The 19350-nt window shown below is 41.6% G+C and overlaps 1 protein-coding gene across 1 annotated transcript in view; it reads right to left on the bottom strand.

Moving 5' to 3' along the window:
- LOC121607730 (copine-8-like) overlaps positions 1–19350 on the bottom strand; it is a 60776-nt gene that overhangs the window by 12788 nt on the left and 28638 nt on the right. The window contains exons 6-11 of the mRNA XM_041938672.1: positions 12231–12307; positions 6448–6511; positions 5128–5231; positions 3598–3702; positions 2801–2842; positions 1805–1880 (exon numbers count right to left, since the gene is read on the bottom strand). Of these exons, the coding sequence (XP_041794606.1) occupies positions 1805–1880; positions 2801–2842; positions 3598–3702; positions 5128–5231; positions 6448–6511; positions 12231–12307 (468 nt within the window). The remainder of the gene's footprint in view (positions 1–1804; positions 1881–2800; positions 2843–3597; positions 3703–5127; positions 5232–6447; positions 6512–12230; positions 12308–19350) is intronic.

The following is a 19350-nucleotide window of genomic DNA, read 5'->3' as shown; positions in this document are numbered from 1 at the left end:
TCACCATTACGGATTCCAACTAGGGCATAGCATCCTGTTAACTAACTACTAGACTCAGGGTAGATGTGCTGACATACTCCTCCATGTGGAATGGCTTGAATCAAAATATAGACCACAAAGGAAATGTTAATATTTTATGTCGACCCTCCAAATCAATAAAAAAAAAAAGCTGAATAAGTATGAGGTGGTGATGCATTGCCAAGGAGGAGCGCTCAAATTGGATAAAACCAGCTGTCCTTGGGGAAGTTTCTGTAAAATGTTGGCTGTGCTCAGGCTCTAAATGAATTTATAATCAAGTGGAGCATCTTTTTTGTGCCTGAGTATGTATGTGTCTGCATTTTAAATGAAAAGAGCGAGGCCGTGTGCTGTGACTCAACATGGAAACCTGTGTTTGTATTTGTCCAGTTCTGGTCTCACTCAGGCTCCACGCTGCTTGTGATGCATCTCCAAGGTCAAAGAAGCACAAGGTGAGCTGGGTTGTACTTTTTGGTGTGTTTTTTTCCCGGATGTTGATCCTGTACTCATGTATACGCTGCACTGTGTGGGCAGCACTATGCCAAAAGTTCAAAATGATTAAACTTTAAACACAAGCTGCGCTGATCTTTGTGAGCACAGCCTTTTTCTATATGGTGGTGTTTATGCTGCAATTAAAATGTATTTCTTTATTAATTCAATGTAATAATATGTGCTTTTTTATACCTCTATGATTCTCTATATTTGCCCCAATGTTGTCTGGTATTGTATACTTTGAAGCACCATATAATTCTGGTTTTGAAAACGATAAAGTTTATTATTAGTATTATTATTATTATAGAGGATTTAGTACAAGAGGAAGTACAAGTGTGTGTGTGTGTATTCCACACATTGTGGGGACATATATCTGCTTACACAGTCACATTCTGAGGACTCGCCCTCCTTATGGGGACAAAACACAAGTACCTGCAACGTAAATCATTACATTTTTGGGTGAAGACTTGGGTTAAAGGGTAACTTTCGTTTTTTACAACCTGGACCTTATTTGTAGCATTAAATACGACCATTTACTCACTCAGACAACTTTGGTGGCATTTGGAGTCGTTTTGAAGAAATTAGCCCCAGAGGAGCGGCGCGCATATCCGTATAATGCGAGTACTCGGGGCATCCGTGCGCAGCCTCTATATAACGCATAATCTGCGGAAACTCGTTCATATTCCAATATTTTGTTATGATATGCTGGTGCTATTCCCCTCTGAGCCGGCGGTCGGCTAGTTTAGCTGTAGTTTGGCACAGCTGTGGTTCGTTGTTGCGTATTCGTAGCCGACCGCCGCAGAGTTAGCCGTGTTGTGGCTGGCTGCTCGCAGCGCCCGGCGTTCGGTAATGACATCATCCACGTCAGAAGTAGTTGTCTAGAGACGCCGGATGTTGATAACATGCCACCACGGGCTCAGAGGGGAATAGCACCAGCATATCAGAACAAAATATTGGAATATGGACGAGTTTCCGTAGATTATGTGTTATATAGAGGCTGCGCATGGATGCCCCGAGTACTCGCATTATACGGATATACGCGCCGCTCCTCTGGGGCTAATTTCTTCGAAACGACTCCAAATGCCACCAAAGTTGTCTGGGTGAGTAAATGGTCGTATTTAATGCTACAAATAAGGTCCAGGTTGTAAGAAACAAAAGTTATCCTTTAAGGTTAGGGTGATGCAAGTAGCAGTTATGGTAATAGTTATGGTAAGTCTTGAGGAAATGAATGTAAGTCTATGTGATGTCCCCAGAAGTGATGAAAAAAACGACTGTGCGCGTGTGTGAAGAATATCACCTCATAGATGTGGAACTGTGACTGGCTTCTGGACATTTCTCTGTAGCTGGTGCTGAACTCGCCGATAAAGTCGTGGCTGTAAAAACAAACGCACGGTCACATTTCAAAAACCACTGCAGCGTGCATCACCGAGTCAGAAGAAACGGCTAAGAACAAATGATAACAGTAATTCTCAGCCTGCTTGAGAATAACAGATTTGATTCATTTCGCTGCAACATATTCACATAAAGTCCTCTTTCAAGTACAGGAAAAACCACTAACAAGCTCCCTGGTAACTGGAGGCGTGGGCGTAGCAACCGATTTCATAATTTCATGGAGATAATCAGTTGGAATCAGGGTCAGAAATGCATGAGCTCAGGGCAAAACGCCTTTGAAACGCCAAAAACCGCCTGTGAAATTATCAATGACGGAGCAAACTGTGTGGATGAATGCTGAGAATTCACTCGCTTCAGAAGATAAACACTATCTTTATCCCCCGACTGACTGTGAAGTCAAGAGACCGTTCAAGCCGCATTAATAGTTAATGTATATTTAAAGCAGTAGGGAGTGTTGTCAAATGCAGGATTCTGTGGTGAGATTTCCCTACAGTATCTGCTCTGACAGTGAAAAACAAGAGGCTGTATGAGGACAAACATTTTGGAGGGTGATCTGTGACTAATATCCCACATGCCCTTACCCACTTTGCACGCATGCTCTTATATTTTCATCTTTTTAGGAGCATAAAATGTCAGTGTCGTCAGGTGAAAACTGCATCTTGGCATGTAGGATAAATGAATAAATAATAGAGCCAGCACAGTATACTGTATGGCTCATAGTTAATTACTAGATTTACTCTGCCTCTGGGACTTGTTGCAGGTGTATGTGGGGCTTCTTTCACAGCAGGATGCCAATAAAATGATAATGCTGTATAGACGGATGGAGCATCGTAACATTCACTGGAGTGCAGGCGTTATGGCTGAAGTTTAAGTACAAAAGAACAGAGCATTGTTGCCTCACCCTCCATCTCTGTCCCAGTCGTACACCTCCACCTTAATGCTCCTGTAGGGAAAGAGAAGGGGGACGAGGGCAGGAGAGCGAAATCCCATTAAAAAACCAATTAGCACCGCTGATTTACAGTCTTTCTGCTGATAAAGCTGGCAACTGGTCCGTGGAAGGCCGGGGTCCTGAGTGGACGAGAGGACGTAACGCAGAGAGGGGGGCTAAAGAGCAGTTTTCTGAAGGTCATTATCAGCATACTCTGGTGTAAGTCCAGGAAATAAGAATTATAACTAAATAACATGAATAAATAAAATTAAATATGAATTAGGAAGCACAAGGCTGCCCGGTTCTCTAAATCTGAAATGACACAACCAGTGAGTTTCATGTCGTGTCGGTTGTGTAAGCGCTAAAAATACTGTGCATGTTAAAAATAGCACAACAGTCATTAAATTGAACTATCTTAACAAACTCAATATAAATAATGGGCTTTTGTGCCTAGCCCTTTGTTTTTCCCATTTCCCATTTTCCCATTTTAAAGGTGTCACTTGTGCTAAATTAAAAACAGTATTATGAGCAGCCTCAGGTCTTTTCAGGACTTTATCCATTAGCTAACAGGTGGTAAGCAAAGCTGCCATTAGATATGACTGACTGCACAAAAAATGCATTTTCCACATTTTTTCCCGCATCTCTGTATAAACTGCTGTGCTATTCTGAGGTAGACGTCAAACATTTAGATGACAAAATTTCTCTTTTTTTCAGTTTCTTTCAGTCCAGCTGTCAGTGAAACGTTTACGTCGGCGGGTTTGTCTCTGTACCTGTCGTAGTCTCCGTTACACAACGCCCTGACAGGAATTTTAAAAGCCTGCCACACCGGATCCAAAGTGTTCTTCACCACTTCTGTTTTGTGGCAGATGGTATACCTGTGAGACACAGAAAGGTGATTAAATCGTTTATTTTTTTTATCAGATAACATCAGCATGTTTTTTTTAAATGTATTAATTGTTCTTATTAAAGGAAAGAAAAAAGCTCGTCCACGTGAAATACGCGAGGCAGGAAGCTTCCTTACATGGTGACACGCCTGGCTAGCTGGTGGGTAAGCTAACTGTTAAAGCGAGGGTCCGCTATTTTGTGGGGTTTTTATGAGGTTTTATAACATTTTGTAGCTTCCAGTAGTGTTTTCTACATGTTCAAATCCAAACAATCAAATCTAATAATCTTCTAAACAAGTTTTCCACATGACCTGACGTAGTTAGACGTTAGCGCTTTTTGCTAACGGCTGAACAACGCAGATGGAGTCACCCTTTAACTCGCCAGCTGTGCTTACGCTAGTCAATCACGATAGCGCTGAAAGCTTTTTTTTGCTTTCTCTTGCTTTCTCTCCACTGTTCTGTTTACATCCCGTGCTAACGAGTTTAGCTCTATCGCTAATGAGAAAGAAGATCACACATTTCATTGAAAACTGCTTTATGCTAGATTTGACTGGCAGTACTGAAATAAGGTCCCCTCTAGGTAAACAGGTACCAGAGCTGTGTTTTATTGAATTTATGCAAAACTAGGGGGCGCCATCTTGAAAACAAAAAATAAAAAAATTATAATTTCTCCATTTCAGTATCAGATTTTTGTCTCAAAGGAGAAAACAGTGATTTACACAGCAGATATGTCACTTCTGCTGGACCGTAAAGGTAAAAACAGCACCTTGTGTGCACCTCTCCTATTTGCTATTAAGCGTATTAAGAGTGTGATGTTCAATGCATTTCATAAAGCCTGATCTTTGGCTGAAATAAGCACTTCCTGTTCTTCCTTCTGCGGCACCTTGTCTGGCTCTTTGTAGCCGCGGCGCGCTGCTGTTACACCCTGCGGCTGAACATTTAGGCGGCAACAGTAAATACCCAGCTGCACAAAGAGAGAAAGTGTGTCTTCACTAAGACGCTGAAGTCGACTTGAATAAAAGCATCTGCGGGGCAAAAGAAGCCGCGACCTCCACACACAGTTTTCACTTAACTTCATCTCATTCATCCTTTCTCCCTTTATTTTCCTCTTGTCAGCCCTATTATCTCTGCTCATCCCTCCTTCTGCTGCGTTCCCCTGTTAGCGGCTGGACGACATACAGTAAGTCACATATACAGCACCAAGAATTACATAACCTCATATAGGCAGTTTAGACCTTATATACTCTGTATTGGAGCTTTTTGGAGCATGAAAAATCCCACTCGAGAGCCTATGTGCATTTCAGGCATCTTTACGTGCTGCGAATGTGTGCTTTTGTGCGTACAACTTAGATAGGTGCTTTTGTTAATTCAGCAAATTGTCCACAAACACACACAGGAAGCTGCTCGTCAACTTACGATCCGTCTTCGTTGCTGCGGTAAAAGACGAGGAAGGGATCGGATTTCCCAAAGAAGTCTTTCTTATCCAGCTTGTTGCCACAAAACTGTAGCATCACCGATTCCTGGCAGGAGAGACGTAACCGAAATAAAGACTTTAGACAGGATGCTGAAGAGTGATGCGCCACTTCTCTGCGTCATGTCTGTCATGTTGTTAGCAGATGCATTTCGGAGAATAATTCAGATTATAAAAGCAGATTCAAGCTGTTTTCTGCATTATCACTTAAATGTAAGACCGGCATACTTTCAATATCACTTCTATTTGTAGAAATGTTGATATTCTCACCCGCTGAGTTCTGGGAGCTGACAGAAGACAGACACTACGAGATTAAATCGCGGCGATCAGGCTTGATTTCACCCTCGACACCCTGACACATTATTGTCATTATGTCACCCAAGATGTGGAATTACTGATGTGAAACTGTGAAGTGTTTGTAAGTGTTGTTATTAAGTTGTTTGGTACATTGGGTGTGTTCTACTGCTTAATTAAGCTCTTTGCTTTGCTTTCATGGCTGTCTTTGGAAAGTAAGTATCTACAACGCGTGGATGGAAAACACATGAACAAAAAAGATAAACTTTGTCAACCTCTCCGATGTCTGTAACACATTCTGGCATTTTGTAAATCACCAGAAGAGAAATTTGTGCCTCTTTTACAATGGTTTTCTCTCCTCATGTTTAATTTGGTGCACAGTGGCGGATCAGATGTACAGGACTGCGAGGTGCTTTTATAGAAATGGCTGCTCTATTCCTTGTGTCCGAATGTTTGAATTGATGTTTTGTTTTCCCTGTGAAATAAAGGGATTGAAATAGACTCAGTCAGTCTGACTGAAGCCATGACAACAGTGTCAAACAGGGTGCAAGAGTAGAGCCAAGAGAAAGAAAAGCCAAACCTCCTCTGTGAAAGAGTCACTACACATCTGTTAAAGTGAAAATAACCTGTTATGTACTTGATGCTTGCTGCAGTGCGATTATATTTTTAGAAAATACACGTTAAGATTTACACTTTGAACATTGCAGTTGTTACAGCAACACTTAACAATGATGTCTTTAGTACATTCTTAAAGCAACCCAGCATCAGAAAAGTAGACAGTATGCATGTGTACACTTAGTTGCCAGATTATTAGGTACATCAGGTTTAAACTAATGCAGTCTAATACAACAGTCCTGCAATAAATCCTTCCTTCATAAAGGTCATAATGTTGTGGTGTTTTTTGGTCACACTCATCACTTTGTAAGGAATAAGAACCAGAACCTCGACGGGGGAACCAAACGGACTCTTACCCTGCAGTTGCTCAGCTCTTCTGCTCTCACTATGATGGTGCCGCATTTCTTTCCAGGGATCCCACTAGAAAAAAAAAAAAAAAGGTTATTCCCATTTATGTCACATTCAAGCAGCCTCAAGCCAGTTTGTGACACTTTGGACAATGGGTTTGAAACCAGTTACAGGAAAAAAAATCTGTTGATATAAGAGGTTAATGAAAACTGAAGACAACTAATGAACCCTATTGGATTATACTGTTTTCTTTTCATCTCATTCTGAAAACAAAAAAATTGCTCTTTACACAACTATTTGCACAATAAAACCCTGTTTGCTGATACATAGTGCTTTATGTAAACTGTACTGAGCCATATTTAACTACTTCAATAATATTTAAATACTCTAACAGCCATTTTCCCTTTGTTAATTCTACATACTATCTTATTTTTACACTGTACACAGTTTGTCATAATTACATCGACCCTACTGTATATACTCCATAGTGGTTTGTTGTTTATTCTGCACGCCACAGTATGATTCATTCAACTGTGTTTACAATTTATACGCAGTACGACTGTATAGATGCTAGCAGGCCTTTTTTTTCTTTTTTACAGTCGAAGCTTCTATTGAGGTTCTCTAATGATGCTTCGAATGTCTGTCAGGTTAAGTGATTCATGGGAATGAATGAGTTTTTTTTTTTCAGAAAGCAACTTTCTTTAATGAATGTAACTCAACAGTTTGGTCAACATAAATGCCTGCAGGCAGCGGGCTAATCCAATGAAGGCATAATATATTGATGAAATAATAATGGTGCCCCAGGCTTAATGCTGCTGGACCGGCCTGTTAGCAGAGACGCTAACAGGCCTAACAGGAGAAAAATGGTGTTTTTGAATGGTTGAACAAAAATGCATTGAAGCAGAATATTTTGTAAGATAAAAACATGTCGAGAATTTTGGAAATGTCTACATCCATCCATATCTTTCAATAAGTCTTTTGCACTTTCCCACACTGGCGTTGTTGGACATTGGATCATCTGAGTTGGAAGCAGTCCTACACAGCCATAACTGGAGTCTAATTTCACAAATGGTATAAACTAAATATCAGTGCAGCCTAATCTGTATCTGTAACTGTGCAAACTGTGCAAAAAATAACTGAACGAATGCTCATTCAGAATTCGACTGTCAACGCTGCGAATGAAGCTACCAAACGAGTGTTTCTGGTTTGTTTTTCTTTATGTAGCATTTATTCAGGCAAACTGAGGTGTTTATGACAGAGACAGTAAAGCTCTACGAGAATGTGAGATTACAATAGTGGCTCGTAATATCTCGCTTTTTTTCTTCTTATTTTTCATATTCCGCCAGAATTTCGCGTGTAACTATATATCAAACCGTGCGGCTCGATCGGGAATGCTGTGCTATGTACTTATGACAGGATTCGTTAATAATTCGCAAAGTTATTCGCAAAAAACTGCAAAAAAATTCCCATAAGAAATGAATGGGAAATTTCCTCAAATTTTAGCCTTTTTCAAGTTTCCGCTGCCTCGCCATACTTTCTCCTAGAGACTTCATTTGAACTTTAAAACGTAGATCATTTTGTTGGCTCGAAATGAACCTCGGCTCACTTTTTGATATCTCTTATTGTTTTCAATCCCTGACCATCTGAAGACCATAAAGTTTCTCAAAAAATGCTCAGAATTTTTTCCCCTAGAGTGGGTGATGTCATCAGCTAGAGTGCGAGAGGCAGTGAGAAATCGCCTGATTTTTTTTTTTTTTAATTGCCATAAACGGTGAACAGGAGACACATAATTTTTGGATCCTTTTGTAGACAAACGTCTCTTCTCGCCTCTGATTTCAATTTTAAAGGGTTAGCCCCCACCAAATTTAAATAAAGAGGGATTTTGCACCAGCTGCCCTGCTCTGCTGCTCGTTATTGGGCTCTGCTGAGGCCTGATAGCGAGCCATTCATTTGAATCAGGTGTGCTGGAGCAGGGATACATCTAAAACATGCAGGGCAGTGGTACTCCAGGACCAGGCTTGAGAAACAGTGGTATATATAACACCAGCACCCCCCTCGTGCCACTGTCAAAATTTCGGCGGTGCCGGAATTGTCTACTTCTGTGGTTAAAATCTCACTTAAATGCTCAAATTTGTATCAGCAGAGACCCCTGCAGGGCTCGAATCAAATTCTTCTTCTTCACAGCCTCTCTCACATTCATTGTCTGATTGTCCAAATAAATATTAATGAGCGCTGAATGGAAACCTTCAGAAAAGAACAGCGCAGTAATGTAACCACATCCAGTGACATTTCAGCAGCAATGTTTGTTTACATCCTGACCTGACGAAGCGTAACTTTCAGCCATTAAAGCCAAGGGAGACCGACCGCTAAAAATAGACCAAACGAATGCCACGGACCCCGGGCATGGTTCAGAACGAGGAAGGGGAGAGATCATTTCATCTGGCTAAATACTGTCCAGTAATGGCAGAGAGAGTCCACAGTAACACACGTGGACAAACTGATGGAAAACTGAAGCGAGGCTTTGATAATCCCGCCGTCACCTGAGACACATCAGCGTTCTGCAATTCACAGGGAAGAATACAGTGAAATAAATTCACTGTACGAGCAGAGAGAGGCAGCTCAGTCAGGAGGACAGGTGGAAAACCGCCGGAGAGAGAGAGAGGGAGGGAGAGAGAGAGAGAGAGGAAGAGAGGAAGGGAGAGAGGGAGAGAGAGAGGCAGCTCAGTCAGGAGGACAGGTGGAAAACCGCCGGAGAGAGAGAGAGGGAGGGAGAGAGAGAGAGAGAGGAAGAGAGGAAGGGAGAGAGGGAGAGAGAGAGGCAGCTCAGTCAGGAGGACAGGTGGAAAACCGCCAGAGAGAGAGAGGGAGGGAGAGAGAGAGAGAGGAAGAGAGGAAGGGAGAGAGAGAGAGGGAGAGGAAGAGAGGAAGGGAGAGAGAGAGAGAGGGAGAGGCAGCTCAGTCAGGAGGACAGGTGGAAAACCGCCAGAGAGAGAGAGGGAGGGAGAGAGAGAGAGAGGAAGAGAGGAAGGGAGAGAGAGAGAGAGGGAGAGAAAGCTCAGTCAGGGAGACAGGTGGAAAACCGCCAGAGAGAGAGAGGGAGGAGAGAGAGAGAGAGTAAGAGAGGAAGGGAGAGAGGGAGAGAGAGGAAGAGAGCGGGAGAGAGAGGAAGGGAGAGAGAGAGAGGGAGAGAGAGAGAGGGAGGGAGAGAGAGCGGAAGAGAGGAAGGGAGAGAGGGAGAGAGAGAGAGAAGGAGGGAGAGAGAGAGAGGAAAAGAGGGAGAGAGAGGGAGGGAGAGGGACAGAGGAAGAGAGAGAGGAAGGGAGGGAGAGAGGGAGAGAGAGAGAGAGGGAGAGAGAGAGTGAGGAAGAGACAGAGGAAGGGAGAGAGAGGGAGGGAGAGACAGAGAGAGAGAGGGAGGGAGAGAATTTCTTTTAAGAGTTACTTTATTCCATTCCACCTTTGTTGCGTGTCACTGACTGAATATATCTTAACTATAGCGCGATGTGCAAATACTGTAGAAAAATGTCAGATGTCTTCAAATATGTGTGACAGTTCATGAAATATGACAAAAAACGCAAAAATGTCCTGAGTCACGATGGTCAGAAAGTCATTTAAAAAGTCCTACATTTGAGCTGAATAAGGATCCAGGTTAACCTGAGACTTTGCTTAGTGTTGAAAAGAGTTTTATCCAAAAACAGCAGCAAAAGACGGTTAAAGACATTTGTGTGACACAGTCTGTGCTGTGAAATGTCTCACTGTCACTTTCAGTCAAAGTGATCTCACAATGAGGCTGTTCAGAGCGTGTTGTCGTCTAAGCCGGCTTTGTTGCTCTTTATTTTGAGATTTGCCTCCACTCAACTGAGGAGGAGTGTGATGCTTTGACTTGAGATTATTGTTTTTTTTTGTTTCACTTGGAGGCAGTTGAGTGAGTACACACACACACACACACATGCACACACACACACACTTGTATGAACTTACAAACATACACAAGCATTACAGAAAAACAATGAACATCTAAAGATACCTACATGGATCTAAAAATCAGATAAAGATAAAACATGCAGGTACAGTATGCATGGACACACACACACACACACACACACACAAACACACACACACACACAGATTTGAGTGAATGACTGCAGGCAGATTACATAACTCGGCGACAGCAACACATTCTTACATCATATTTCTTGTGTGTCATTCTTCAGCAGGCCCAGTCAGCTGCAACTACTCATTGATTCTGCCACAAACACACACACACACACACACACACACACACACACACACACACACGCGCTGGCAGAGACAGACAGTCCTGGATGCAGACACCAGTACAGTCGCACACACTGCACCAGTGCGTCCAGTATGTGTCGCGGGATGAGCGAGGGTCAGACTACTGATGGCTCGCTGCCTCAGGAGGAAAACAGAAGCAAATTGTTTCTGCTGTGTGTGTTAGAGGACAGATAGAGCGCCGCTGGGATGATACATCGACACTCCTGCACTTTATCAATGTGGTTTCCTTCTGACCTAACTCGGTCCAGGTCTTGTAAGGGGCCTCTGACGATTTGTTTTGAGTGTGGAGTGAGAAGTGGAGTAAAAAAATAATTGTCGTTCCCTAAAAAGTGTCATAAAAAGAAAAGGCTTGATTAAAGTACAAGCAGAGTAAATGTACCTAGTTACCTACCACCTCTGAGTATCAGTATCACTTGCAGTCACATTTATTCACCATTTTCTCTCTAACATTTGTCTTTTGTATATTTGACTGTTTTCATATCTTTCACTGAAATATTACAATATATTGTAACTTTATATTCATATTATTTTATTATGCTGTTAGTTAGTTTTACTTTTTATGTCTGTGTTGTATTATTAGTCTTCTCCTTTTAATCACTCTGAACTGAACTAACCTGAGTGAAACACATACAGTATTATTATGTTTGCATACATAAAATACAGAATCAGGTTTTATATCAGGCAACAACTTCTCAAAGAATAAAACTTCCTCTACTTTATTGATGATGATGATTCTCATCCTGACTCCAAGTAAAGAGAAGCATCAATTCCAATTGAACATCAAACCGTTTGTTGATGACATTTGCATTTCTGTGGCGATCATGCTAACCTCTCAGACCCCCCCTCAACAAACTGCTCCTTCAGTGAGAGGGTGCACTTCCTGTACACTGGAAGATGCTTCTGAGCTGAGACCGAACACACAAAGGGCAGCAAATGTGAAATCTCTCATGAACTGGCTCCAGGTTTAATCAAGAAATCAGACATTTATTCATGTGAAGATATCCCTGATTATGTCTCCAGGCTTCAGCTGAGGCTTCAGATCAGTTTAGGCTTCATCAGAAAGCGAGCTGGGAGCCCACCACTGACATCTTCCCCTTGGGCGAACTGTCCCTTTTCTCTACACGCTGTTTACCATCTCAACATGTTTACAGTCTGTCATTAGGCCTGCTGCTGTTTAACTATTCATCTCATTTGGCTGATGGAGACAGTGTACGCTTTCATCAACATCTTGGCTCATTTTCATGCCCCTGCTTCGCTTCGCTTCAAAGACAAACAGCGGCAAGTGATCTTAAAATAACATGCTGATTTTCAATTCAAACCCCTGAATGGAACAGAATCTGAAATCAAAACACGTGCCCCAACAGCTTTTTGTCGCACCTTGTGATGGAGGCTCTCTGATTAGAGTAATGCAACACAAGCTCACGTTCAATTACGAGCGTCTAATTAAAATAGCAGTGAGCGTGTTTGTCGGTGCGCGACGTGCTCGACTTACATCAAAGGTTTCTCCAAGCGGCTTCCCAGGGAGCCGACGATCTCACCTAGCGTACAGAACGCCTGGCCCAGGAAGTCCTGCACGTGAGAAAAACACACGGAAACACATGAAGAAGAAATCCGGAGAGATTAAGAGCGGAACTAGAAGAGAGAGAAATATTTACTAAGATGTTGCGGATATCATTTGGCTTATAAGGACCAAAGTGTGAAACGCACCATGCTAGAATAAAAGCAGCAAAGACACAAAGTGTTTCATCTATATCAATGTAAATACAAAGACAACCATGTAACTGTAAAATAATCTGACGCATTTTTAAACTGAGCTCATTAAAATGTGACTTCATCCTGATTATTCTCACAGTAACGAACAGGAAGTCGTTTTTATCCAGTTCCAGCAGCTTCATTTCAGTTTGAGTATATCTGTTTTTATTTCACAGCATCAATTTTCTCAGTTTTATCTTTATCTTATTTATCTGTTCAGCCACTCTTCCAGTAAAAAACATTCTGTCACACCGCGGTGAGGTCTGTCTCGTCATGGGGTTTTTTGTCTTGTCATTTCCTGTTTTATTTTGAAGGTCTAAGTCTCCTCTCGTTTCAGAGCACTTGCCGGTCCTCGTGTGTCCCGTGTGTCCGCCCTGATTACCCATTGTTTCCACCTGTTCCTGATTACCCTCCACGTGTTAAATAGTCTGCGTCTCCCTTGTCTTGTGCCAGTGTGTCTTTGTCCGTCGGCGATTCACCCGAGCCTGTCTTCTCCATTGTCCTTGCCACAGCCACAGTCTTTGTTTCAGTAAGCTCTTGTTTCCTCCTTGTGAGTGTCTTTTGTTTGTGAGTTTGATATCTTAGTTTTCTGATTTATTTTCTTAGCTTAGTCTTCAGCCGAATTGTTTTCCTCTTCATAGAGAGATTTTCTGTTGTTTCTGTTTTAGTATTTAACTTCTTGTTCCTCCGCTTTTTAGGAGAGTACTTTTGATTTCATAGTTTTCCTTATCTAGCTTCGTTTTCCCTGTATTCATAGTCTATAGTGCTTTCCTCCCTCTGGAGCGTTTTCTGTTCTTAGTTATTTCTATTTACGTAGTGTTTTCTAGTTTATCCTCATAGTGAGCGTTTTCTGTTATTTTCTTGATAGTCATAGTTATAGCCTTAGGCCTAGAGTAATTATATAGCCCATTTGTTTGACACTCATTGAAGTGGATCTTGGGTTGAAAATTTCAATAAAGATCTGTGTGTTCAGAATCTCTGCATCTGAGTCCCGGCCTGACACATTCTCTGATTCCACATTGTCAAACGATTTGATTGTTTAATTCAGATAAAATAATCAATCATCAAACAGTCATGTGGACTCTGAGGAATTATAAATAGGAGATGTTCACAATGTTCGAACATTTTATAAAGAAAACTGAATCAGCAGATTGACCTATAGTGAAAGCAATGGTTAGTTGAAGCCCTCCTGCCATCATATCGCTGTCAATCAAGACAAAAGATGAAGCCAATAATGTGATGAGCTCTTTCTTCAGTCTGACTGAACAAACAGCCGTCATGCAGGTCAGCAGGGACTCGAGGAAAAAAGGAAGGCAAAGCTGTTTCATTAAAACAAAAACAAGCTAAACTATATTTTCTCGATTTATGCACATAATGTGAGCACTACAGACGCATACAGACCATAAAAAAAGAGGAAGTTGGTAGTCAAGAATTTCAAGTTCTTCCCCAGCTGATTCAGTGTTCCTGTTGAAACGAATTGAGCGAATTAAACGTCATATTTTTGGCACTGAATGGCTTCCCGTCTCTGTTCTCAGGCCAGTGTGCAGAAACTCCCGTGTCCTTGTTGATCACTGTCTGGTGACCGTAAGAGAGGCTTCGGTTTGGGGAGGAGGCGCCTTTGGCCAGCAAGAGAGGCAAAGCAGAAAGAGGGAAGGGGGTATAAAAGTCTCTTTACAAGAGCCAAGGAACGATTGTTCATGCACCGACCAGATTGTGTGTGCGTGTGTGTGTGTGTGTAAATGTGCTTGACAGATGAGCCTTGTTGAGTCCGGCGGGCAGAAAGCTGCTCCAAAGATCTTTGCCGGTGCTGAGCAAATTTCTCCCCCAGCCGAGGTCTCGAAACAAAAAGAGATGACAAAAACGCTCTGGCCTTTGCAGAAGAACTGTGCTGCTAGCTAGCAGCCCGAGCCCAGCGCCTGCTACGCCTCGGAAATCTAAGGCCAGAGGCTGAGGCGCCGGTTTAACAGGCTCAGTGGTGGCAGGAAGAAAAGGTTGGGAGGGTATCTCCAAGTAAGAAACATCACAGCTGAATTCCACCAGTGCTGCATTCCTTCTTGAAGTCGCCCTGCTCATTCCGCCTCTAAAATGCAGACCCCTGCCACGTCTTTGTCCTTAAAGTGACACCGTCCAAGTGCTGCAGCAAGCTAAAAGGAAATTCCACCATTTGTTGAGACTGAATTTCACATTTTGTCAATTATGACTACAAGTTGGGACGCTGTGTAAAATAAAAACAGAAAGCGATCATTTGCATTACAGACGATGCATTATTACCAACTACTCATCATGTATTAATCTCCTTTAGCCAATCATCTGCTCACAAAGTGTTGAACCTCGCTCCATCCTCGCTGTGAGCCACTGAGCCTTTCCAGGATGCTCCTTTCATACTGACTCATGATACTATCACCTGTTACCAATCAACCTGTGTTTTTGGAGCGTTCCACATCTTTCCCAGTCTTTTGTTGCTCCTGTCCCAACATGTTTGAAACGTGTTGCTGCATCAAATTCGGAATAATTTACAAAAATCAATGACGCTGATGAGGTCGAAACTTCACTTTCAATTGAGTTTATGTCATAAAGAATTAGCAAATTGTCACATTCTGTTTTACTTATGTTGTCAAAAGGTATTTTCCTATTAAATAATAATTAAATCACAGTTGTCTCTGACCTCAAATATACGTAATATTATAATATTTAATGCACCTGGTATTAAAATGCAATGTGTATCTGGACACGTCATCTGGATAAGGAAGAATGCACATTAATGGACGGTGTAAATGTGATCAGATCTGCCTGACCACATCTGGAGGTAGGATCAGGTCGTTTATTACCGGAATAACGTGTCTGAATACGGATCCAATTTTGATACAGGTGTAAATGAGGTGTGTGAGCCAACTGACAAAAAATGAACACAGAACTTCACTCACTGTACTTGTAGATGCAAATTCAAATAATAGAAAAAGGTATGAGAATAATACCAGCTTTGATAAAGACTAGAGATTTCTTACAAAGCCTCTGCAGCATATGAGCTGCTCATCAATGCAAGAGTTTCAGATTGTTATTTTGAAAAGGGAAGTAAATACATTCAGTATTTCAGAAGGACAAAGCTAAAGAAAACCCTAAAAAAATGACATTCGTGGAGCATCATGTCACAACCTCTAAGATTTATCTTCAGATCCCTTAAAGGGGTCCAGAACCCCAGGTTGGGAATCACTGTCCTCTGGAGCAGTCAGGCCCTTCAGACTCTTTTTTGGCCCACAACTGTGAACAGTCCAATAAAGATGAAAACACCACACAAAGCAGCTTTTCTAGCAATAGTACATTTAATAAAGGGGAATAAACGTTGACTGCTTTCAAGCAGTGAGGGAACATCCAGCCAGCTAACTTAATTACTGCCTGCAAACAAAGGAGCTATTTCTCTGCCTGGATTCACTTGCTCATCATCGCGTTTAAATAATAAATAAAGGCTTTGAAATGAGATTACTGCTTGTAAGGGGGATATCGGTGTATTTTACCACAAAGAGAAACAGGAGTGATACACAGACTTGTTCACACGGCCGTGACAAGCGTCTGTCAGGATGAAAAAGCATCGTGCACTTCATCTACTAGGTAACACGATACCCAGCCCTTAATTAGATTTCACTGTATGCGCTGTCCCCGCGCATCTTCGCCTACAGCCATATCTGCACAAGGTATGCAAACCATATGGCACATGAAAAACATCTGCTGTGATGGGAGGAAGGAGGCATCCTCCGACGCTGCCACTGGAGCTGCCGGGAGAGATACTGTACTCGTGTGCATTTTTTTTTTTCTTTGCTTCCACTTTCTGTTATTTAAAGCCATGCGACAGGGGATGGACTGTTCCCGGACAATGGAGCCATCACTGCGTGCCAGATCTCTAATCCCACACATCCACAGCCACGACAGGACGCATCCAAGCGTCCTCAGCCTTCATGCTGAGAGTGAGTCGCTACGCTCACATTGCTCAGCGCTCTCAGAAGGAGCCGGGGGGCACGCTGGGGTTGGGGCTGAGGAAAAGAACTCCGCCTGCAGTTGGCAGTGAGAATGAAGCCGGTTAATAAGAAGGGGGCTGGGGGTGGAGATGGAGCCCGGATTTATGGACAGAACTGGAGCGGGGGGGGGGCTGCTGGAGCTTCTTTTTGAATTGAAAATGAATGATGGGGCTGTAGGGCAGTGAAATCTGAAGATACAGGTTTGAAATCATTATGGAGGTGGAGCTGGACCAAGAGAGGCCAGATGAATAGTGATGGGAGTAACTTCATCCTGCGCTCCATCATCAGCTGTGGCAGGACGTCTGCAAAAACTGAACTCTCACGAGAAAGAGCATGAGCAGAACCAAACAGACGCCTGATAAGGAATGACAACGCTGATATGATCTCATCTCTTTGTTAAAGCCCGTCAGCTGACAACTTGTCACTAACATTTATGTGTGTTAGACTTGGAAAAGTCAAACTGTAGATGATCTTTCCCATCCTCCACTTGATCGTTTTAATGAGCTCTGCCTCTTGAAAGCAGCGCTGAACGCCCAAAGCGACACCATGTTTTTTTTTTTATCCCAGCTACATTGATGAAGCACCTATTCAAGCTTCAAAAAGAATGCAGAGGAATGGTGCTCCCACTAGAGCATCGCCATGCAGCCATCTCATCCGCTGGTGCAACGCTGCTTATTTTGCAAGGTGGAAGGCGTTCGAGCTCTCAGTGAGTGATGGGATCCACCTTCAAACCATTGTTTTTGATACAACACAAGTCAAGTCCACTGTGGAGATGTTGTCCCTTCTGGACTAAATTTTTCCCTCATCTGCTGGACAAAAGATTCAATATATGGCCTGTAGGAGCCAAAATGCATGGTTTCTTTGTGAGTTTGATTTATTTTTTGTCCACTGGGTGGCGCATAATAATTAACCTTCCGTCAGGTATTTAGGTAGGAACTATCTGTTGCAGGTCAGGCGTCCTACCTGGAAGGGCAAAAGGGTTTTGACCGCTACACCGCTACGCGCTACACCTCTACACCTCTACACCTCTACACCGGTACACCGCTACGCTACGCTACGGCAAGGCTAAGCGCTATGTTGGCTCACTGTTATTGATTTCGGCTTGTGACTACGGTGCGTAACCTGTTGTTGGACTCGTAAAATAAATGGATCACCATTGACTCAAAAGTACAGTTGTTTTATTTCAAATCACAGTAAGTCACAGTGTAGTTAGCAAATAGCCTCAGGTAACATCTAGAGCGTCAGCCTAGCCACCACCCGCGTCAGTGACGCCTCAGTAGTTGTGTATCAGAACAGAACTCCTTTAATATGGCCAAAGGAAAAGTATTACTGCTTATTGTGATGCATGAGGGGGGACTTTTCAGCCAGTGAGGGAAAAAAAATCATTTAGAACAGCACAATTTCTACAGCTCCAAATGTGCCACTATTTCAGCACAGTCACAAAAGGCATTAATTTGGCAGACAGAGGAAGGAAAAATGAAAAATCTTCTTATATCTCACCATATAACACTAAACTTCTTCTTAGAATAAGAAACTGCTGGTTTTTTTTAGAAAATCAGAGGACAATAGAAACCTTATGGGTATTCTGCTCGCTGCATGCAAAAAAAGCAATAATTTATAGCTGGTTAAAACCTGAGGCTCCCTTCATTGATGACTGGATAGAGATAATTTAATATATATATAATGGAGAAATTGACATACCCCTTCAGCATACACTAAGATACATTTAAAAATATCTGATGTATTTAGAAATAAGACTGAAGGATGATGAAAGATCCTCTGTGAGAATACAGATGGCTGTTTGGACGAATGAAAACCGTAAACTGTCTTTATTTTCTTAATATATAACCGACAGTACAGGGCAATACATGTATAGAGTATTTGCAATTATCCTTCTATAAATCCTATCAACAACATTTAAACATCTTTTAAGTTATTTATGAAGAAAAAAAATGTCACATCACTTAGTGTTGGAGAAAATTCGCTATTCCACAAAAGGGTGTGCTCAAAAATTTTATGCTGTATGGCAACCTTTTTTGACATACATAGGAAATATAGATGACGCTAACACTTAAAATTTATAGAATTGATCCTATATTGTATATAATCTATAGCCCACTTATTTAACGTCAATTCCTATCCTTTTATTATTATTATTATTTATGTATTTATTTATTTATTTTGGATACTTGAATATTATTTTGTTAATCTCGATTTCTATCTTATTTATTTTATTTTTAATGATTTATTTATTTATTTATGTATTTATTTATTTTTTCACATTTGCTTTTTTTTATTTCTATATACATCTATTTTTCTATTTTGTATGTATAAGTAAGTAAGTAATTCTTTATAAGATCATTATTTAATTAATTAATGGTACAGTAATATTGTTGTAGGGATGGGGCTCTGTTGAGCGGGGGGGGTTATATTGTATTCATGCAGTTCTGTTTTTGAAGTGTCATTCTGTATAAATTTAATATGCCAATAAAAATACTTTGAGCAAAAAAAAAAAAAAAAAATGTCAAACAATGTTGGCTCCTAGAAATTACATTTCTATTTAACTTATCTGCAACAGGGAAACATACTGCCACCCAAATTATATTTTTATCAACTTAATGATCAAATGTTGAAGGCAAGAACGTGTCTGCTAAATGCCACTGGCTGCAAGTTTCAAACGTTTTGCACAAACTTTGCTAACAAACACAAAAAGCAAGCGGGTCAGAAAGTTTTCGGAGTGTAAAAACCCTCTGAATGCCGTTGATATGGGTCAGGAGGTTTAAATGCAACACGATTGCTTTGTTCCTGTTGTGCCTTTTACCTCTAACGTTCCAATTCGAATCAGGCTGC

This window comes from Chelmon rostratus, chromosome 6 (assembly GCF_017976325.1).
Source record: "Chelmon rostratus isolate fCheRos1 chromosome 6, fCheRos1.pri, whole genome shotgun sequence".
In the NCBI taxonomy this organism is placed as follows: Eukaryota; Metazoa; Chordata; class Actinopteri; order Chaetodontiformes; family Chaetodontidae; genus Chelmon; species Chelmon rostratus.
This window is presented reverse-complemented; position numbering and strand designations above follow the sequence as displayed.